At 42.7% G+C, this 23,626-nt stretch overlaps 1 protein-coding gene across 6 annotated transcripts in view; it reads left to right on the top strand.

The window, feature by feature from the left end:
- Nucleotides 1–23,626, top strand: part of USP45 (ubiquitin specific peptidase 45) — a 103,388-nt gene that overhangs the window by 5,247 nt on the left and 74,515 nt on the right. For 5 of the 6 annotated variants that reach the window (XM_073336844.2, XM_073336845.2, XM_073336846.2 and 2 more), the window contains exons 2-5: nt 12,407–12,516; nt 13,541–13,710; nt 16,253–16,356; nt 19,854–19,954. In XM_073336844.2, coding sequence (XP_073192945.2) covers nt 12,417–12,516; nt 13,541–13,710; nt 16,253–16,356; nt 19,854–19,954 — 475 coding nt within the window. In that variant the 5' untranslated portion in view covers nt 12,407–12,416. Of the gene's footprint in view, nt 1–11,110; nt 11,213–12,406; nt 12,517–13,540; nt 13,711–16,252; nt 16,357–19,853; nt 19,955–23,626 lie in introns of those variants that run through there. The other variant, XM_073336843.2, reaches the window with a different exon arrangement.

The raw sequence follows: 23,626 nt of genomic DNA, 5'->3' as shown, positions 1-23,626 counted from the left end.
TCTATGGAATTCTGTGGTGGTTGATGGACTCCCACAATAACTTGGGTTCTCCTGTTGCAGTTGGCTGTTGGCTTGCTTGTGAACCTCTACTGCCTAGATGATCATGTGCTGGTTTTAGATGAGAACAAACAGTCCACTCTCCAGCAGAAAGAAACTTAGGCTCCACCCTAGAGTGGACCACAATTAGGTAATTTGTAATTCTGTTAAATTCTCTCTAGGTTAGGTAGTGTTTAAATATATGTTAATTAAAATTTATCTAACATATTTTAAAAGACCACCTATTTTTCTAGTCTGAATACAGCCAGAAGATCTCTGCCGGCAGACTCTTTTCCTGTGTCTGTCTCTCATTGACTAGCAAATGATATTTTAGCTTGTAAATACATAGGTATTTGAGGTTCATCCCTTCCAGTATGGCAGTAAAAGGTGTTAGAGCTCTAGTCTGGTTGACTTGGAAGTGATTTGAGTTTCTTTATTTAAAACAATATAATTTTGGGTGGGGGCAGAATTATCTGAAATTCTTGTGGTATCCAGAGAAGGCCTTTCCTCTCCCAAAGTCAGTTAAAAATATACAAGTGTATGGGGGTATATCTACACTGGCAGAGTTGCATCACCAGCAGTTACAGCGTCGCTCAGAGTGCGCTGAAGGGAAACTGCTGTTGTGTGTTCACACTGTCAGCTGCCTGTGGAATAGCGTGTCCACACTTGTGGCACTTGCAGCAGTATTCAGAGCGATGCACTCTGGGCAGCTATCCCACAGAGCATCTTTTCCTCTTCTGCCACTAAGACAGTGGTTCTCAAACTAGGGGCGCTAGGGAAGGGCGGCCAGCTTCCCACAGCCCCCATTGGCCTGGAGCGATGAACTGCGGCCAGTGGGAGCCACGATTGGTTGAACCTGCGGACGCGGCAGGTAAACAAACCGGCCCGGCCTGCCAGCGGCTTTCCCTGAACAAGCAGCGCCCCTAGTTTGGAAACCACTGCTCTAAGAGTTGTGGGAAGGCGGAGGGGGTTGCGGGGCATCCTGGGTTCTTTCCCAATGCCCTGTGATGCATTGCTTCGCATCCCAGCAATCCCTGTGCTTCTGTCCGCATTTGACGCCATCTTTCAACAGTTTATGTACTGCATGCTCTGTCTCCTCAGTCTGCAGGAATGGATCCCGCTCCATTGACCAATATGCTGCTTGCTTTCACTCACATGTCACGAATGGCAGTGGAGTTATTCCTTAAACTACAAAGGCAAGAGGAGTTCAACATTGATCTCGCCATGTGTGGTAGCTACGACACAAGATTGCTTGTGGCATTCATGGAGGTGCTGACCACAGTGGAACGCTGCTTTTGGGTTTGGGAAACAAGCACTGAATGGTGGGATCACATCGTCATGCACATCTGGGATGCCGAGCAGTGGCTGCAGAACTTTCGGATGAGGAAAGCCACATTCATGGGACTGTGTGATGAGCTCGCCCCAGCTCTTTGGTGCAAGGACACAAGAATGAGAGCTGCCCTGCCATTAGAGAAGTGCATGGTGACTGCACTGTGGAAGCTGGCTACTCCAACCTGCTACCGATCGGTTGTTAACCAATTTGGAATGGGAAAGTTGGCCATTGGACTCGTGTTGATGGAAGTGTGCAGGGCCATTAATCGCATCCTGCTCTGAAAGACTGTGACTCTGGGCAACGTGTGTGACATTGTGGATGTCTTTGCACAAATGGGCTTCCCTAACTGCAGAGGGGTGATAGAAGGCATGCATATTCCAATTCTGGCACCAGACCACCTAGCCACCGAGTACATTATTTGGAAAGGGTATTTCTCTATGGTTTTCCAGGTGCTGGTGGATCACCATGGGTGTTTCATGGGCATTTAATGCAGGCTGGTTTGGAAAGTATCTTTCTGGCCCGTTCAGGATGCTGCAAGCAGGGAGTTTCTTCCAGGACCAGAAGATCACCGTAGGGGAAGTCAAAATGCCCATTGTGATCCTGGGAGACCCTGCCTACCCCTTAATGCCGTGGCTTATGAAACCATACACAGGGCACCTTGACAGCAACAAGGAGCAGATCAATAACAGGCTGAGCAAGTGCAGGATGACTGTTGAGTGTGCTTTTGGCTGATTAAAGGCCCGCTGGCGATGCCTAAATGGGAGACTCGACCTGGCCAATGACTATATTCCTATGCTTATAGCCACATGCTGCACGCTCCATAATATTTGTGAAGGGAAGGGTGAAAGCTTCACTCAGGGCTTGATGGCTGAGGCTCAGTGCCTGGAGGCTGAATTTGAACAGCCAGAGACCAGGGGTATTAGAGGGGCGTGGGGCCATAAGGGTTAGTGATGCCTTGAGGCAGCAATTTGAAGCTGAAAGCCACTAATATTTGTTGCTGTACTCAGAAGTGCAGTGCTTGTAATGCTAGGAGGTGATTGTGGTTGGTGCAGACAATGTACTATGAAGGTTTAAGAAAATTGCCTGGTGCTTTGCAGGGCTCTGTTTGCTTTCAATTAATGGAATAAAGATTGCTTTCAAACAAAAACAATTATTTTATTAAAAAACAACAAATGGAAGAGAGAGACAAACAAAAAAACACATCAGCACTGTGGGGGATGAGGGAAGGTGGGGTTCCAGGACGGTCAAAGATTTGTGTATGTCCAGGTATCATCTGCATCCTTGTCCTTTGGAGTACAGTGCAGTGGGTACTGTACTTCAACAGGGCTAAACTGCAGAGGGATGGGTGTTGAGTGCAGTGGGTACTGGGAGTCCACAGGACTGGACTGTGATAGGGCAGGAGTGGAATGTTGCGGGTACAGACTGGAACCAGGAGGTTGATAAGAGTATGTTGGCGGTGTCTGGGGGGCACATGGGAAAGAGTTTTGTGACGGAGGCTGCAGGGGAGGGCGGGCGCAGAGCTGCTTGGTTTGTAGTGCTAGTAGCTCCTGAAGCACATGTGCTTGGTGCGCCATAACTTTTAAGAGCCGCTCTGTGGCACGCCGTGTTCTCTTTTCGGTCCCTCTTCTCATTGTCCTGCCACTTCTTCAATTCTTGTTTTTTGGCCATGGAATGCATCATGACATCACGCAGTAAATGCTCTTTAGATCTTCGTGGCCGCTTTCTAATTCTGCACAGCCATTCAGCCATCGATAACAAAGAGGGAGGCTGGACTCCCATATCTGTGAAGCCAAAATGCAACATTTTACAGAAGCAGCATTGTTTTCAACACAGAGACCACTGATTCAGTGATGTAAAACATAACCACTATTCACATACTCGTCACTAACTGGCTGACTCCAGGCAAACACATAAGCCGCAAGACCCCCAAAATGGTGAGTAATCGCAGGGGCAAGGGAAATCAGTGTTCCCGGACTGTACTGTACACTGGGCACATGGCTCTTGGGGAGAGCCAGCACTGTAGAGCGGGGCCTTATAATCATTACTGTCCCCACGTTTTCCACAGGCTGTGCTCATTATGGAAGAGATCTTGCTGCTGAGGGTGAGCAGGGAATCAAGAGAGGCCGTGGCCCTTATGCGGCTCACCTGGGTGCAGCAATGGTCCCCTTCACACCCTCCCCAGTGATGGCAGAGTGGTGTGGGAAAATTACCCTTAATGGGGCAGGAAACAAAGTAGCTCTGCCAAAGATCCTGCGGCAGCGGATTGCCCAGTATCTCCACGAGAATTTCGGGTAGATTTGAGGGAGTTGATCAACACCCTCTTCCACTGCTCAGACTAGGCATGTGGTGGTATGCGCATCATACAGACACAACTCTTCTTTCTACAACCCTCCTGCCCCCAACAACTTGCTTCAGCAATTCCCAAAATCAAAGCCACTTACCAGGGGCCTCATCTCCTGTTTGTGCTTCGCCAAGCTCCTACAGCTGTGACTGGCTAGCCTCCTCCGGGGTAGAGAAGAGCTCCTGGCTGCATGTATCTCTGACCTCCGAGTCATCCTCTGCCTCTGGGTCCACCTCCACATTCTCATCCAAGATTTCCTCCTCCTGGCTCTGTCTACTCTCCACTGGCACGCGAGCCACCAAAGTATGCACAGTGGCCTTTGCAGTGGAGGTGGGGTCACCATCGAGTATTGCGTCCAGCTCTTTGTAGAACCAGCAGCTTGTGGGCGCAGCACGAGGCATTCCACAGCTCCTTCACTTTGACCTTGCACTACAGTGTGTCCCAGTCCCTGGTCCCTTTCTGTCATGCTTCGTGAAATCTTCTGGAGGTATCATAATTCCTATGGCTGGAGCGCAGCTGGGACTGCACAGCCTCCTCTCCCCAAATGCTGATGAGGTCCAGCAGCTCGGCGTTGCTCCAAGCAGGGGATCGCCTGGTGCATGGAGCAGACCTGGTCACCTGGAAAGATGCGCTGAGACCACTGCACGTGTCACCAAGCAAACTGGAAGGGAACTTCCAAAATTCCCAAGGAATTTACAGGTGGTGTGACAGTTGGTCACCTGAGGGCAGGGCAGTAGAGTTCCAACTGATTACTAGAAGTCGTATGTAAATCACAGTTTTTTAGAAAATTCATGATAAGGTCAATGGCAAAGTATTTCACCAGCAGGCTTAGTCAATTTCAAGGATGGAAGGATTTGTGGCAGAATGGAGTGCTGTGTCTGTGTGGAAGAATAGACATTCTGTGTATGCTCATTGATAAAGTTTGCTGGTTAAATTCATTCTGTCCTTGAAATTGACTAAGTTTGCACACAGAACTCAATTCTTCCACATGCACACAGCACTGTAAATTATGGTAATTTTTGAAAGAACACCATAGCTAAAGTAATATTTAAAAGGTCACCATTGGGGGCATTTTCGTGATTTCCATGCCCTCTGTGAAATCATGATTTACACAGGGCCCTACCCATAATGCTTGTTCCATTCCATAATTTTCACACTGTTTTTAAAATGCCCACAGTCCTGTACTCTGCTTTTCAGTCTTTACCATCTCTTGGGCAGAAGCATGGAGCCGGCAGAGCTCATTGCAGTTCTAACGACCATTGCTAATACAAGACACAGAATTTTCTTGTATTTGTAGTACTGAGGCCTAGTCTACATGAGAAAATCAAGTCACCATAACTACATCACTCGGGGTGTGAAAAAACTATGTTGCTCCAGATTGGGTTTGGATAAATTGACCTAAGTCCCTGAGTAGACAGCATTAGGTCATTGGAAGAATTCTTCCATCAACCTAGCTACTGCCTCTTGGGGAGGTGGATCTTTCCTGTCAGCATAGGTAGTGTCTGTTCTGAAGCACCAGTGTAGCATTGTAAGTGTAGACAAGCCCTTAGAGTAGTACTACTACTGGGATTGTGGGGAGGAAGAAGAGGAGATGTTCAGCCACCACGACTGGATGCTGATGGACACAGTGAATAAAAATGCCAGGTTGCTGCTGGATTCATGGTGCATCTCCACATGGTGAATCCCCGCCACTGGGCCTGAGAAGTGAGCAGTGACTGTTGGGTTGGTATCCTAGTGCAGGTTTGGGTAATGAGCAGTGGCTGTAAAACTTCCAGATGCAAAAGAACACATTTCTGGGTCCATGTGCCAAACTTGTCCCAGACTTCCAATGCAGGGATACCAGATTGAGAGTTGCATTGACAGTGGAGAAGTGAGTGGCAATCATGCTCTGGAAACTTGGAACACCGGGTTGCTATCAGTCAGTGGGCAATCAGTTTGGAGTTGGAAAATCCACAGCATAAAAAGAAAGTGATGCTTTTCCATAGTTATGCAAATACTGGTGGATCACTGCGGACATTTCACTGATATCCTTGTAGGCTTGTCAGGGAAGGAGCATAATGCTCTCATCTTTTAAGAACATAGGACTTTTCCAAAATCTCAAAGTGGGGACATTCTTCACATTAGTGATGTTGAAGTGACAGTAGTGATTCTGGGAGATCCAGCCTTCCCTTTACTCCCCGGCTCATGAAGCCATACAATGGCCACCTTGGAAGTGCCAAAGAAAGATTCAGCTACCAGTTCAGTAGGTGTAGAATGATTGTTGAACTTATTTTTAGTAGACTGACAGGATGCTGGCATGGTTTGCCCACTAGATGGGATCTCAATGGGGCAAACATCCCCATCATTGGAGCTGCATGTTGTGTACTGCATAATATCTGTGAGGCAAAGGGGGAAAGGCTACGAGCAGGGTGGAGGAGTGAAGTGGACTGGCTGTCTGGTGAATTTGAACAGCAGATGTAAGGGCTACTGGAGGAGCCAGGTGTGGAGCTATACAGCTGAGGGAGGCCTTAAAAAGAGCAGTTAACTCAATCACAGTAGTGTTGTGTGATGGTTTTGTGAAATAGTTTGCCTTTGTGTGTACAGAACTTAAATGTGGGTGAATTATTGACTCCTCTGTGAATTGTGGCAATTGTACTTGGTGTAAGTAATAAATATACTCGGAGTATCCAAAAATAGAACTGTGTGTCCACAGAAACAGGAAACAAAGCTACAGTGCAAATATCCAAGGTAAGAACATTCTAGCAGCACTGTAAGAGGGTGACCCATACTTTACATGGGTTTTTAAATGCATATTTTTATGTATTAAGACATATTACAAAGTTTCAGTCATATTACAAAGCATGTAGTATTTTGTGGCTTTTCCTGTAGTTTTCTCAGGCCAGTGTAGGTGCAGTTATGGTTCTTTTTGCTTTCTCCTGATGTGAAGGTGTAGAGATAAGAAGTTCATACTATGCTGCCACCTGTTATATTGGGTGGAAGTGGGGGGGGGAAGGGGCGGCTGTGACACACATAAGGAGCTGTGACAATAGACTTTTTAATGAGTTGGAAGGGCTGCTATGTCTCGGGTCTTTCAGATGTTGCACAGCATTATCGAGCTACGTGCCCAGTTTTGTTGCCTGAGTAAACCCTTTCTGACCTGATGGATTTCCCAATGCATCTCTCAGTCCCTTTTCTTCTTCTGCATCAGATCCTCTCTCCATTCTTCCTGGTCTTGGATATGTGGCCTCTCCAAGCCCTTCATTCACAGTCAGCAGCTGTGGGTGAATGGAGGATCTTACAGACTGTATCCTCCTGTATCCACTTCTTTCTTAATCTGAGTAGGGTCAGACAGTCAGCTGGCTTGGAGAGGGCACCTCTCAAGATCACCACATTAGAGGCTGCTGATTAAAACAGACAGATACAGCATTAGATTTACAATTGCAACACAAAGGGAAAGATAAGTCTCAAAACTCCCTTACGTAATTCCCACAAATACATTTAATAAGAAATGCCAGGTGTCACTTTTTAGCTTTGGAGTGCCTCATTACAGAACTGCTGTGCAGCTCAAGCTGTAGTGAGCAAGCCCTAACGGAGAAGGAGGTAGTTTTACTGCGTGGACGGTTTAGACACTGGACATCCATAGCTATGAGTATAGGGAAAGCATGGTAAAATATTGCCAATATTTTCTTAGGTAGTGATGATTTTGGCTGATGCCTCTCCTGAGTGTGACAAAGGCACAGAGAATCTAGCTGCTACTGACATTCTGAAGCTGCTTGGTTGGACCCATATACTGCTAGTCTGTCTGCAATGAGTTCTCATGGCATCATAACAGTAATGTGACGTGGGGGAAGAAACAAGCCACCATACCCAGAAATATTCAGGAAAATATTGCAGAGTATCTCCATAAAATTTTCATTGAGACTGCTCGTGAGGATAAAAGGGACATCCTTGTTCAGTTAAACAAAGTGCCCCACATGGGGTGAATTGTGGTCTTCCCTGCCTAGCCGAATAAACCAAATAATGGAAATGTGGATGTTGGCTCTACCTCTATCAGAGCATGTGGTGCTGACTTGCTGTAGAGCATGTCTGCTCTCCAGCAGCACAGTTCTGGTGATACAGCTGTGCTGCTGGAGCATTGTAGTGTAGATGCTTCCTACATAGATGGAAGGGGTTTTTCTGTCTATGTAGCTGATCCACCTTTCAGAGACCAGTAGCTAGGTCGATGGAAGAATTCTTCCGTTGACACAGCCAAGTCTGTGTTGGGCAGGAGGTCGAACTAACTGCAATGATCAGCCCTGAGTTACATAGTTAGGTCAATCTAATTTTTAAGTGTAGACCAGGCCAAGGACTGTATAATTCAGACTGCCATACTAATTTTTTAATTTTATCTTTTCAACATTTTACAAGTAAAGTGAACAATCAAAAATCAATGCCCTCCTTCTTCAAACATGGGGATAGGATGAGCACCATTCTTAAATGGGGACTAAGGAAGGAGGAGTGGGTGGGAGGGAAGAAGTTTTGAGCAACGAAAAGATAAAAAATGCTAATAAGACGAATAAAGGATATATACACTTACCTGAGCTCCCTTGCTGTTTATCACCGGGCTCATGTGCACTTCCCAGGAGGGACTGGATTGACTGTAGCGGAGTTTCAGAATACTCCTGGCTTATCTTATGGTTTGCTTCTCCCTTCTGCTCCTCCTCCTCGTACACTGAGGTGGTCTCCGTGTTAGACTCTTGCAACATATCCACAGTTGTATGTTGGATACTGCTGGGGTCTATGCCAAATATGGCATACAGTTCATTGTAGAAGCAACAGGTCTGCAGGACAGCCCCAGATTTGGTGTTGGCATCCCTCGCCTTCTGGTATACCTGCGGATATTCCTCTGCTTTTATGAGGCACTGGTGCTAATCCCTGTCATGCTCCTGGTTCAGTATCCCCTGTGCAATCTGTACACAGATGTCTGTATTTCTTTGGCTGTTGCTTAGCTGGATTTGCATAATCTCTTCTCTCCACAGGCCAAGGAGTCCCAGGACTTCTTTCCTGCTCCACAGAGGAGCATGTCTAGTTGCTATCTGTGTGCGTGGATCCAGCATGGTTGGATGCTCACAAAGTTGGACTAATAGGTGCTCTCACCAAGGTGGGCAGTCAAAAAAGGGCATTTCAAAAATACAGTGCAGGTGTTAGAACTGGGGAAGGGGGACAAGTATCCGGTGTCTTTGACCTCCTGGGAGGTGGAGTTCAAAATTGCGATTAGAGCAACTACTAGTGCAAAACAGGGGTATTGTGGGACAACAGCTGGATGACTGTTAGGGTTGACACAGGTAATGCAGTGTCTACTCTCTTTCAAAAGTAAGTTGACCATGCCTCTGTGTTGCTGGGGGAATTGGTCTTAATGCATCACTGTAATGGGGTGCTTACATCAGCACGAGACAAATTTGGGTGTAGACACATGCACAGGTAGGTTGAAACAGGTTGACTTAGGGTACGTCTACAGTACATGTGCTACAGTGGCACAGCTATGTTGCAGCTATGCTAGTCTAGTATAGACACTTATTATAGCAACAGAAGTGGCTTTCACATCACTGTAGTAAATCCACCCCCTTAGGAGAGGTTAGAATTCATCTGTTGACCTAGCTGCGTCTGCAGGGGTGTTGGGTCAACCTAACTGTTGACATTTTTCACAGTCCTGAGTGATGTAGCTAGCTACAATCTAAATTTTAAATCTAAAATCTAAATTTTAGGTGTAGACTAGGCTTGAGGTTGATATAACTTTGTAGTGCAGACCAGGCTTGAGTTATTCTTCAGAGTCTCGGCCTTTTTTTTTTTTTTTTTTAAAGTAAATCTCTACTTGCTATGGTTCTGAGGAAAGTCACCAAAGCATGAAGTGAGTGTGACTGATGCAGAGATAAAAAGAAAAGGAGTACTTGTGGCACCTTAGAGACTAACCAATTTATTTGAGCATGAGCTTTCGTGAGCTACAGCTCACTTCATCGGATACATACCATGGAAACTGCAGCAGACTTTATATACACACAGAGAATATGAAACAATATCTCCTCCCACCCCACTGTCCTGCTGGTAATAGCTTATCTAAAGTGATCATCAAGTTGGGCCATTTCCAGCACAAATCCAGGTTTTCTCACCCTCCACCCCCCCACACAAATTGACTCTCCTGCTGGTGATAGCCCATCCAAAGTGACAACTCTCTACACAATGTGCATGATAATCAAGTTGGGCCATTTCCTGCACAAATCCAGGTTCTCTCACCCCCTCACCCCCCTCCCAAAAACCACACACACAAACTCACTATCCTGCTGGTAATAGCTCATCCAAAGTGACCACTCTCCCTACAATGTGCATGATAATCAAGGTGGGCCATTTCCAGCACAAATCCAGGTTTTCTCACCCCCCCACCCCCATACACACACAAACTCACTCTCCTGCTGGAATAGCTCATCCAAACTGACCACTCTCAAAGTTTAAATCCAAGTTAAACCAGAACATCTGGGGGGAGGGGGGGAAGTAGGAAAAAACAAGAGGAAATAGGCTACCTTGCATAATGACTTAGCCACTCCCAGTCTCTATTTAAGCCTAAATTAATAGTATCCAATTTGATGGGGCGGATTTGATGGGGCGCCCAGGATTTCCAGGTTTATGGATCTTGGGTAGTAGATAGAATATCCCAGGTCGGGGTTCCAGGGGTGTGTCTGTGCGGATTTGATCTTGTGCTTTTTCAGGAAGTTTCTTGAGCAAATGCTGTAGTTGCTTTTGGTAACTCTCAGTGGGATCAGAGGGTAATGGCTTGTAGAAAGTGGTGTTGGAGAGCTGCCGAGCAGCCTCTTGTTCATATTCCGACCTATTCATGATGACAACAGCACCTCCTTTGTCAGCCTTTTTGATTATGATGTCAGAGTTGTTTCTGAGGCTGTGGATGGCATTGCGTTCCGCATGGCTGAGGTTATGGGGCAAGTGATGCTGCTTTTCCACAATTTCAGCCCGTGCACGTCGGCGGAAGCACTCTATGTAGAAGTCCAGTCTGCTGTTTCGACCTTCAGGAGGAGTCCACCTAGAATCCCTCTTTCTGTAGTGTTGGTAGGGAGACCTCTGTGGATTAGTATGTTGTTCAGAGGTATTTTGGAAATATTCCTTGAGTCGGAGATGTCGAAAATAGGATTCTAGGTCACCACAGAACTGTATCATGTTCGTGGGGGTGGAGGGGCAGAAGGAGAGGCCCCGAGATAGAACAGCTGCTTCTGCTGGGCTGAGAGTATAGATGATGCAGAGATGTTTACTTGGGTATGCAGAGCCTGACCCAATAGCTCTGAGATGTGAAGTGCCCCACAAGTTTCAATGAGTACTAACTTGGATGTCTGTGAGGATATCTTTAAATATCAACATTGTTAACTATTTCACAGCTTACCAAAGGAAGTATCCTATTCTGAAGATGGACACCAGTGTTTCTCAAAATAGGGTGTAAAGGACTACCTGAGTTTGACTTAAAGATGTCTAAATTAAGATGGGTAGGTTTTTAACAATGCCTTTTCTGTCTACAGGGGCCCGTGACTGGTTTCATTTTCCAAAAGGGGGCTCAGGTCTTGAAAGTTTGAGAAATACTGGTGTAATGAAAGAGAGAAGGGAAAATATCTGTATGTATGCCAAGACTTAAATATGTTTTAAACAGCTTTTTAGGTTTGTACACCTGTATTTGGTACAGTTTAACTTGCTCCCATATTAGCAAATTATTACTGTGGTGATATGAGTAAATACTATATGGTGCCACAGTAAGTCATCTTTTTCTAAATAGAATTTATGGCTTGAGGAATTCTGAGTCAACCTGTAGAATGAATTGTCATGGGATGTTGTGATGGCCAAAAGTATAACTGGGTTAAAAAAAAGAATTAGATAAGTTCATGGAGGATAGATCCATCCATGGCTATTAGCCAGGATGGTCAGTGATGCAACCTCCAGCTGTCAGAAGCTGGGACTGGATGGCAAAGGATGGATCACTCAGAATTGCTCTGTTTTGTTCATTCCTTCTGAAGCATCTGGCAATGGCTGTGTCAGAGACAGGATACTGGGCTAGATGGGCCATTGGTCTGATGGATTATAGCTGTTCTTAGTAAACGCCTACCAGCATTGTGCTTCATGGGAAGTTTATCCTGTCTGATAAAAAATGTAACCAATATTAAAAGGGCAACCTGTGAAAACAGGCTATTTATGTGATAAATGTCTATATCAAATACATTTAGTCTTCTTCTGATTTTAAGATAAGGAATAGATGGACTATAAATATTGTACTGTTTTTATAAAAAGTGCAAAATGGACAATTTGGTGTTTGAAAAAGGAGATATTTCTCACTTTAACAAAACGGCTGTGGTAAACTCTAATGGAGGCACTAAAGCATCTTGTCTTTTTATAACTAACAATATGTAACACTACCAGCTAATTCTGTGGCTACATGGTACAACATATTTCCAATTTGTGAAATCAGCTACCTTGTTTCTACATGCTGCAGTAGCTTATCGAACAATTATGCTCGGTGTGTATTTCTCACTACAAAATAACTGAAGTTGGATGAAAGCTTATCTATTATATAAAATTACGTATTTTGTGGACTCTGGTTTTTCTGAGTATTCTTTGAGAATATAAATCCTTAGATTTGATGAAATATATAGGAGGTGAAGTAATGTGTGTTTTTTCCCTTCCTTTTCCAGTAAGTAACAGATGCGGGTAAAAGATCCATCGAGGGCTAACCCTGAAAAAAACAAGAGAAACAAAAGGCCTAAGAGGCATCAGGATGAAGACTCTTCAGATGACATTGCAGGTAAATAAATTATGTGACATTTGGCAATCAGAGTGAGGGAGGGAAAACAGTGTCCATATGGTTTTCATTAGTCAACAAAGCAGAAAACACATGTGGGAACCGTGAACTGCGTGTTGGTTGAATGCAGCAACAGAGATGCTTACAATCAAATATCTATGGCGTGATGAATTGTCATTACATTGCACTCAGGGAATTGGTGCAAAAATTAATGAACAGGAGGATAGTTTGGCCATATTAACATTTTAAAGAGGCAGGTGTAAGGACAGCAGTGCAGTGATGTAGTTAAAACACAGGGAAGGCCTTAAGGGTAGGAAAGGTCCAAACTACCTATATTGATACACACAAACAAATGGACTTCAGTAATGTTAAGAGTGTTGACGAAAGTTAGGAAAATGAATGTTTAGTAATTTTGTCCTTCAGTTTATCTTGGATTTGTTGGGTTGTCACCAGCTTGTAGCTTTTTGGGTGTTCTATTTGGTAGGAAAAATAGTACTTTTAAAAAAGATGGAAATAAAATCCTTCAGATGCATCAGAAAATGGACACTATTGTGTCCTTGGAGCTAATGTGTCCTGCCTTTAAAAACTATATAGATATAGCTAGATAGTGGCTTTGAAAGGTTTAATTTATGTAAATAGCAGACAACTAATATATTTTACAATTACAAAATTTTTGTTAAACAAGTTGAGGGTAGGCTACAATTTAGATCTGTCAGTTTTGATAGTTACCTTCAAAGTAATCTCTGTAATCCAGCTTTTGTGCTGGAACCAAGGTTCTGGAAGGAAGTGCTGTGTCTGAAAGCCCTTAAGTTGTATCTTGAATAAGCATGGTGTGCAAGCTCTCTGTACCTCCCAAGTATTAAACATATTTTTATAGTAATGAGTGCCACCTGATCAGCATAAAATGGAATGTGATGTGTTATTACGGCACTTTTTGTAAAAAGGAAAGAAAAAAAAAAGCTTGAATCCTTGTACAAGATTGAATCTGGCTTTTGTGACTAATGACTGAGTGTCTCTTATTCTGTAGGTTTAACCTGCCAACATGTTAACCAAGCAGTGGATGTGCATCGTGTGAAGAGGGCAGTAGCTCAGAATGTTTGGTCAATATGTTCAGAATGTTTAAAAGAAAGGAGAATAAATGATGGCGACCCAGTAATTCCTTCTGACATATGGCTGTGCCTCAAATGTGGCTCTCAGGTAAAGAAACTTGCACTGTAAATTTACAGACAAATATAGACCCTGATCCTCTGAAAGGATTTGCAAGTGCAGATTCTTATTTCTGCATGGAGTCTCACTGGAACTCTGGGCAGGAGCAATGGGATTTTGCCCAAAGGGGAAGTGTTATCACCACAGATCCCTGCTTTTGGGATAAGCCTGTACTAGAGTTTGAAACCCTCGGGAAAGCTCTGACTCTTGGGGACAGTGTTAATTTCTCTTTGAGCTATACAAACTTTCCATGCAAGTCTATACAACGAGGTGTGCGTGCCACCCTATCTGCGGTACACCCACTGTTCTTTCTAAACATTGGAACAGCAGTTCAGAACTCCCTCTGGTCTCTTGACTTTCATACTAGAAATATTTTTTAACAGTGAGAGTAATTAACGATTGGAACCATTTACCAAGAGTCATGGTGGATTCTCCATCGTGGAGAACGTTAAAATCAAGATTAGATGTTTTTTAAAAATATATGCTTTGTGTTGACTCTTCAGGGCCAGGAACTGTCCTTCCTGAAGGATGCCAGCTCTAACCCAAAACTTAGATTTAACAAATGCTTGTCTCATGCCTTATCCTTGCTTATTGTTTTCCAGGCAGACTATGGTAAGGTCTACCTTAGAAGCACTACATTGGTGCAGCTGCAGTGCATCTGGTGAAGACATGCTATGCTGACGGGAGAGCATCCCCTGCCAACATAGCGCCACTGTGAATAACGCTTAGGTCACTGTAACTTGTATTGCTCGGGGCGCAGGGGCTGTCTTTGACAGCAGTGGCTCCGGCCCTAGCTCCAGCTGAAGCTGCGAAGGGCAGGGGAGTGCACAGCCCCTGGGTCCTGCCACATCCGCGGGGGATAGGAGGGCTCACAATAGGAATGTTTTGGATGTAAGCCATGGAGGTGGGACTGTGTGATCACTGTGATCCTTTCTGGCCCTAAAATCAATGAGAATGGGGGAAATTTCTGTATTATTTTTTTAAAAGTATGTATGACTCAGTTTCTCCACTCACTTTTGTATTGTTACCCATGGGGTGTGAAGGGGTTGATTTCTTTCCTGACACAGAGGATAAGCAATGCAGGGACTAGGTGAAAGTGATGTAGGCAAATTGGTATGAATAGTCTATCAAGAACTGTCAATGTGTGAACAAAGCTACCTTATGGATACAATGGAAGGCCAACAGTTGGTCACAAACTTGTAACGACTCCAGTCAAAGGGGGCAGGACATGGAAGGCCAACAGTTGGACACAAACTTGTAACGACTCCAGTCAAAGGGGGCAGGACATGTGAAAACGCGGTGACTAGAATTGGTTACAAAGAACTCAGTTGTTCGGAGATGGCAGTAAGAATGCTGCTGCCCAGTGCAGTGAGGTTCAGGGTGGGTCTACATTAAACACACTACATCGGTGCAGCTGTGGTGCTTTAAGTGAAGATGTTCCTATGCTGATAGGAGAGTTTCTTCCATCGGCGTAGTTAATTCACCTCCACAAAAGGTGGTAGCTATGTCAACGGGAGAAGCTCTCCTGCAGACCTAGCACTGTCTACATCAGGAGTTAGGTCAGTATAACAACATCGCTTGGGAGTATGGATTTTTCCCACCCCCGAGTGACGTAGTCCTACTGATATAAGTCTGTAGAGTAGACCTGACCTTAGTCCTGGACATTTGGGCAAGACAAAGAGGTAGAGCTGCCAGAAGCCATGTGAGAAATAGTTGCTGAAGTATAGCAGGCATGGGGCTCCACCTTGTAAAAAGCGGAGGCTCAGGGCTTAACACTACACGCCCAGAAACTCTGTATAGAGGTTGCTGTCATAGAACAACTTATGGATCTCTGACAGATATTGTATGTTCTTAAAAAATCACACTTCTACCTAGATTTACATTGTTACAAGTAATGCCCAAGATCATTTTAATTTAAAGATTAAAGAAAAATAATTTTCTCTATATTTCTTTTATGTTCTTTTTATGCATTTGGGCAGCTCTCGTTGTGTAGTCAGTTTCACTGTTCTCTCTGTTGTCACTTTGGTATTCAGTTTCTCCTGTGTAACTCTCATGCAGCAACAGGGGAGACACTCTAAATATAGGAAAAGACAATTGTAAAACTGTTTAATGCTTTTAGAGGTGGTATAGTGCCTGAAACTAGTTTTAATTATTATTATTTTTTTTAATTACAGGATTTGAAGTTGACAGTGTCCCTTTAAATAAAAAGTGTATTCTTACTCATGAAATTCCATTTATATGTGTGTGTATATATATATGTATAGATATACACTTCTCACATGAGTGCTTTAACAGCGTTTTCCTAGGAAAAAGTTTATGCTCTCCTGCAGGAAATTCTCTAGCATACAAACTCCATTCCTGTGTGCAAGCACTAGTAAAGTGAATTGATAAGAATCCTGCTTTTTGGAGTTGTAGATGATTTTACCTCTTTTTCTTCAGTTCTGTGTTGTAAAGTAAAATATTGTAGTTTTTTTTTTTTTGAAATATAATATACATAATATGTATAACCTTTTCTTAATGATCTCATTTTCAGGGTTGTAGTCAAAACTCAGAAGGCCAGCATTCTCTGAAACATTTCCAAACTGCTCGCACAGAACCTCATTGCATTGTAATCAATATCAGCACATGGATCATATGGTAAGATTGTGTTTAGGAATAGTTTTGTGTGGGTGTGTGTATACACACACACACACACACACACACAGTTAAAAAGACTTTTTTTTTTTAACTAGGGCAGTTGGTTAATCACAGTTAACTCACGCGATAACTCAAAAAAAATTAATTGCAGTTTTAATTAAACAATAGAAAACCAATTGAAATTTATTAATATTTTGGATGTTTTTCTACATTTTCATATATATTGTATTCTGTGTTGTAATTGAAATCTAGGTGCATATTATTTTTGATTACACATTTGCACTGTAAAAATGATAAACTCAAGAAATAGTATTTTTCAATTCACCTCATACAAGTACTGCAGTGTAATTGTAATCTCTTTATCATGAAAGTGCAACTTACAAATGTAAACTTTTATTGTTACATAACTGCACTCAAAAAAAATCCACAATGTAAAACTTCAGAGCCTATAAGTCCACTCAGTCCCACTTCTTGTTCAGCCAATTGCTAAGTCAAACAAGTTTGCTTACATTTACAGGACATAATGCTGCCCTCTTCTTATTTACAATGTCACCAGAAAGTGAGTACAGGTATTTTCATGGCACTTTTATAGCCGGCATTGCAAGGTATTTACGTGCCAGATATGCTAAACATTTGTATGCCCTTTCATGCTTCGGCCACCATTCTAGAGGACATCCGTCCAAGCTGATGATGCTCATTAAAAAAATAATGTGTTAATTAAATTTGTGAAGGAACTCCTTGGGGAAGAATTGTATGTTCCCTGTCAGTTTTATCCATGTTCTGCCATATATTTCATGGTATAGCAGTCTCGGATGATGACCCAGCTCACGTTCATTTTAAGAACACTGTCACTACAGATTTGACAAAACACAAAGAAGGTCCCAATGTAAGATTTCTAAAGATAGCTACAGCACTCGACCCAAGGTTGAAGAATCTGAAGTGCCTTCCAAAATCTGAAAGCATGCTCCACACCTCATCCCTCTCAGAAGTTGTAAAAGAGTAACACTTTGATGCAGAAACTACAGAACCTGAACCACCAGAAAAGAAAATCAACCATCTGCTGGTGGCATCTGACTCAGATGTTGAAAATGAACATGTGTCGGTCTGTACTGCTTTGGATTGTTATCGAGCAGAACCTGTCATCAGCATGGATGCATGTCCCCTGGAATGGTGGTTGAAGCATGAAGAGATATATGAATCTTTAGCGCATCTAGCATGTAAATATCTTGTGACGCTGGCTACAAGAGTGCCATGTGAACGCCTTTTCTCACTTTCAGATGACATTGTAAATGAGGCAGGCAGTATTATCTTCTGAAAATGTAAACAAACTTGTTTGTCTTAGCGATTGCCTGAACAAGAAGTAGGACTGAATGGACTTGTAAGCTCTGAAGTTTGACATTGTTTTGTTTTTGAGTGCAGTTATGTAACCATAAAAATTTACATTTGTAAGTTGCACTTTCATGATAAAGAGCTTACACTGCAGTAGTTGTGTGAGGTGAATTGAAAAATACTATTTCTCGTGTTTATCATTTTTACAGTGCAAATATGTGTAATCAAAAATAATATGCACCTTGATTTCAATTACAACACAGAATACAATACATAGGAAAATGTAGAAACAAGTTTGTTTACATTTTCAGAAGATAAAGCCTCAATCACTATTCCACATAGGCAATATAGGCAGAGGAATGCTTATCTTTTCCTGGTTTTTGGATAGTGGTGGAACTTAGGCGTCTGGATGCCTAGAGCAGGGGTGAAAGTAAGTTAAAGGACTTACCGGTACTCCGGAGTCCTGAGCAAGGAGTGGGGCCTCAACTGGAAGAGGCAGGGCCTTTAGAGCCCCAGGCCCTTTGAATCGAGATTGAAAGGGTCATAGAATCATAGAATATCAGGGTTGAAAGGGACCTCAGGAGGTCATCTAGTCCAACCCCCTGCTCAAAAGCAGGACCAATCCCCAATTAAATCATCCCAGCCAGGGCTTTGTCAAGCCTGACCTTAAAAACTCCTAAGGAAGGAGATTCCACCACCTCCCTAGGCAACGCATTCCAGTGTTTCACCACCCTCCTAGTGAAAAAGTTTTTCCTAATATCCAACCTAAACCTCCCCCACTGCAACTTGAGACCATTACTCCTTGTCCTGTCCTCTTCCACCACTGAGAATAGTCAAGAACCATCCTCTCTGGAACCACCTCTCAGGTAGTTGAAAGCAGCTATCAAATCCCCCCCTCATTCTTCTCTTCTGCAGACTAAACAATCCCAGTTCCCTCAGCCTCTCCTCATAAGTCATGTGTTCCAGACCCCTAATCATTTTTGTTGCCCTTCGCTGGACTCTCTCCAATTTATCCACATCCTTCTTGAAGTGTGGGGCCCAAAACTGGACACAGTACTCCAGATGAGGCCTCACCAATGTCGAATAGAGGGGGACGATCACGTCCCTCGATCTGCTCGCTATGCCCCTACTTATACATCCCAAAATGCCATTGGCCTTCTTGGCAACAAGGGCACACTGCTGACTCATATCCAGCTTCTCGTCCACGGTCACCCCTAGGTCCTTTTCCGCAGAACTGCTGCCTAGCCATTCGGTCCCTAGTCTGTAGCTGTGCATTGGGTTCTTCCATCCTAAGTGCAGGACCCTGCACTTATCCTTATTGAACCTCATCAGATTTCTTTGGCCCAGTCCTCCAATTTGTCTAGGTCCCTCTGTATCCTATCCCTCCCCTCCAGCGTATCTACCACTCCTCCCAGTTTAGTATCATCCTCAAATTTGCTGAGAGAGCAATCCACACCATCCGGCTCCGAGCTCCGGGCCCTTTAAATTGCCGACTGAGCCCTGCTGGCAGAGATTTAAAGGGCCCAGGGCGGTAGCAGCGGCTGGAGCCCCGGGCCCTTTAAAACACTGCCCGAGCCCTGCTGCCAGAGCCCTGGGGTAGTGGTGGCGGGGCTCTGGCAGGGATTTAAAAGGGCAGGGACTCCCAGCTGCTGCTACTGCAGCAGAGCCCCGGGCCCTTTAAATCGGAGCCCCGGGAGTCCTGGCCACCTCCGCTACCCAGGGGCTCCGGCAGCGGGGCTCTGGCGGCAATTTAAAGGGCCCGGGGCTCCAGTCACTGCTGGGAGCCCCAGGCCCTTTAAATTGCTGCCTGGGGAAGCCGGTACGGTACGGTGTACCCGCGCGTACCAACTTACTTTCACCTCTGGCCTAGAGCGAAACAGCATTGAGCATGCCCAAGGGCAGAAACTTAGGTGCCTAAGGTACTTTTACAGAGAAAATTTGGGCATCAAGTGAGTTTAGATACCTACATGGTTTGGCGGCAGCCATACAGGGGTTTTGTGGATGTCAGTGGTTCCTAAAGCTGAAAATTAGATGCTCAAGTCCATTTGTGGATGTGGCCCAAAATGACTTCCCCAGGCACACAGGAAGTCTGTTAGATGTGGGAAGTGAACCTGGATCTCCTGAATTCCAATCTATTTCTCTTTGTTTAAATTTTGTGTATTGTTTAGGTGTTATGAATGTGATGAAGAGCTGTCAACACACTGCAACAAGAAGGTTTTGGCTCAGATAGTTGACTTTCTTCAGAAACATGTTACTAGGACTGAACCAAGTAAGAATTTTATTTAATGCACCAATTACATATCTCTCTGTTTCTAGAAACGGCATCTCAGCTTTTGGATTGTATTAATAATACAATTGAAAAATGATTGGTGGTGTTGATCCAATGTTTATTATTACAGTTGTTTCCAGAAACACTGCCTTCTATTGTGGTACTAGAAATAATATTTTGGGCACTGTAATGTAATTCTCCCAGAATTTCACCTTCAACATCTGTATTTTATTACATCAGTTTATGGTAGATAATAAAACCTTGCTGAGGTCCCCAGAGATAAATGCAAGTACTTGATGATAAAGCATTCGTTATCTCATTTACATTAACATATACAAACTGCATTGAAAAAAATTAATTGGTTGAGTTTTTGTATCAGTCACGTTTTTAAACTGCACAATTGCTTGCTTACTTTCATTGATGACGTTTGCACAGCAGTTCTTTAAAGCTTATTGCTGGACATAGTGCTTTCAATCACTTGACTTTATGAAATTACTTGCACAAGTTATTACTATCAGGCTCATAAAGCATCAACTAATGTGTCTTTCTTCTTGTGTCTGCATAGTGGAAATAATTAGGTATTCTTGCTGCTCATCTATGCACTTTTGAAGATCGAGATGGATGATACAAGCATTGACACAAGTCTTGCTGCAGCATTTCAGATCTAAAACTTTACTGGGGCTGTGCAGATTTCACACCACTTAGACGTAACTGCGGGGAGGAGGGACGGACTTGGAAAAGACTTTTGATTGCACATTCCCAGAAGAGAATAGTTGCATCACTGGTTAGGGATAGGATCAGAATTATATAGCCTTACGGGTAGGTCTTTATATGCGCCTCAGTGCATGTGTGCATAACTCTCTTGTTAGTTTTAATGGAAATTGTTTTCCAGGTGATCATCTCACAATAAGACACTTTCAAGTTGTCATATTTAAAAAAAGCAGATTTTCTAATCCATAGTTACAACTAACGGCATATTACATTTTAAAAATGTAGCTTTTCATTATGCTGTTTTTACTGTGTGTGTTTCTCTCATTTTGGACAATGAAAACACAATATTCAATTTCACTTTCCTTTACAGTCCATTTTTAATGTCCAATTTTCATGCACTAGTAAAATGCTGTGATATTTCATTTGCAAGCACTTAAATACTGTGGTAATTGTTTCAAATAATCAAATGGAAAATATTTAAATTTGTTTTGTTTTACAAAAAATAAAAAAGATGCTGGCTAAGATTTTCAGAAGTGCATAATGATTTTGGATGCCTCAAATTTTAGGTGCCCAATTTGAGATGCTTTGAAGGTGTCTTGATTTTGCCCATCACTTTCTGAAAATTAGACACCCAAAATGACCAGCCAGCTTTAATCTTAAATCTTAATCATTGTCAGGTCATGTTGGGCCCAATGCTTATGTAACCATGAAATATATATATATTTTTATAGAAGCACATTGACTATGCTCTATTTATTTAATCCAAGAGTTGGAAAATCAAAGATTATTAACACTGTCTGAGAATGCAGGCATTAAAAATGAGATACCAAAAAGACAGAAAACTCTTTAAGATTTTCCTCCGATGAACATGTTTGTGAAGATATTTTCTGAATGAAGGAGTAATGTCACAAGATATTGAATTATACAGAATGAACTTTAAAACCAGTGACGTATTAAGCTCAGCTTTTTTGGTGAGCCTCAGTATGTTGCTGCTGCCACCGTCTCATTCATTCTAGCTTATGTACAGTGCAACTGGTGCTGCACTGAATAACGTCTTTGCACTGTCTGATGTGTTGCTGGATTTTTGAGTTCCTCTAGCTTAATTCAGCGCCATAGACATTTTTTTTTTAAATTTGGGGATGGGGGCTAGAGTTAAAACAATAAAATAATAGCAGTTGACTATCGCTTCAATGAGTAGTTTAGTATCAGAACTAAATTTGCCCACTAGTAATAAAGTGAGATAAACTAGCTTCTGTTCCAAACTCAGTGTTTTCTTTATCAACGGAGCCCCTAAATTTTTTCTGGGGAGAGGACTGTGGGCTTAAGCTCTCCCCTTCCCCCCCCCCCGAAGTCCCCAGTTGTCTATGTCTATGTCTATGTAATTGTGAGTGCAAAATTAGACCTAATCCCACAAACACTTATGCATAACTTCTGAGTATGTGAGTAGTCACATTGACTTCAGTGCAATTATTCACATGCTTAAAGTCCAAATGCATTTAAGAGTTTGCAGGATTTGGAGCTTGAAGAACCAGAAACCTTAATGCAGAAGACCGGATCCTGTACAATGACCAGCTTTCTGACCCTTATTCAACAAAGCACTCAATCCCATGCTTAAGTGGTTCAGATCAGGGCCAGTGCCCACAACACTTACAAAGAATGAGCTCAAAGGTTGTATCTTTATCACTAAAGAAGCAAGGAGAGCAGGTCACAGGCTACAGAGGAAGAGGAGAGGATTCTGACTGGTACAGCTGAGGTCTTCATTTGGTGAATTGGTACAGCTGCCAGAAGAGTCTGGGAATTGTTGACCTATTGATAAATCACTGGTATGTGTGTGTGTGTGAGAGGGGACACTTCTGAACCAGGTTGACTGTCTTGTTCCAGTTCGATAAATTTAGTTGCAGCGATTGTTCTTCACTAAATGATGATTAAATTCAAAGTTAAAAAAACTGTGTTTCCACTAAAATAATTTAACTTGGGTCCTTATTAGTTCTTAGAGGGTAGGAAAAAAAAGACGACATACTGAAAATCTTGACTGAGACCCAAACTTAACTCACATTAGTGTACAAACAGAAAAGGGGATAAAATATAATGGTCTGAATTAAATATATGAATTTTGAATCTTGTCTTTTGTGGATAGATCTGAGGCCTTTATTTCTTGTTAAATAGTAATTTTCACCATAATTCTTAATTTCATTTAAATGCTTATTTCATAGTTCTGTTGATGTGTTTTTTTTCCCTTTTTGTTTTTTAATACAGCATAGAAGATTTTGATTTTTGTAATAGTCCGGTAATGAGGTTAAGAGAAATCTTAATAAATGTGATTTTTAAATGATAAATCTAAAAGTATTGACTACAAGCTTGCAATACTTGCTACCAACAACATGCTATTCAATATTTCAAAATAAATCTTGTGCTTCGTTGTATTTTCTCCTCTTACTCCCCCATTTCTTCTGATCTGTGAGTAAGCATACTGAGGTGGGGAAAATTGCTACTTATTTTTCATTGCAGAAATTGTGGCATCTATAATGTACAGTCTAATATCTGTGTGTGTGTTCTCTGACAACTGATTGGTATGGCACTTCATAGCATACAAATATTCAAGTCTCTGTACAAATAAGCATGCACATGAATATTAGATGTTGGCTATTATACTTGTCAAGTTCTTGATCATCAAGAATCCATATAAAGATAAAATAAAACATTTTAAAACTGGAAAGAGAGGGTGGGTTATATAGATTTCCTAATTAATGCATCTTGGAGGATAAACAAAAGCAAAATGCTTGTCATTTGGTACTAATGTGGTGGAATAGTGTGGCAGCAGGACCCCTGCCTTTTACTCAGTCTCTCATAAAGATTGAACTTCACTTCAGCTGCAGAAATGTGCAAATTACATTACTACTACATGACTGACTTTTGTAATTACATTAAGCGATTGAGATGAACTCCAGTGCTGGGTTCCCA

The sequence above is a fragment of the Lepidochelys kempii genome, chromosome 3, assembly GCF_965140285.1.
Source record: "Lepidochelys kempii isolate rLepKem1 chromosome 3, rLepKem1.hap1, whole genome shotgun sequence".
In the NCBI taxonomy this organism is placed as follows: domain Eukaryota; kingdom Metazoa; phylum Chordata; order Testudines; family Cheloniidae; genus Lepidochelys; species Lepidochelys kempii.
Note: the sequence above shows the minus strand (reverse complement) of the source record. Positions and strands in the feature narration are given on the sequence as shown.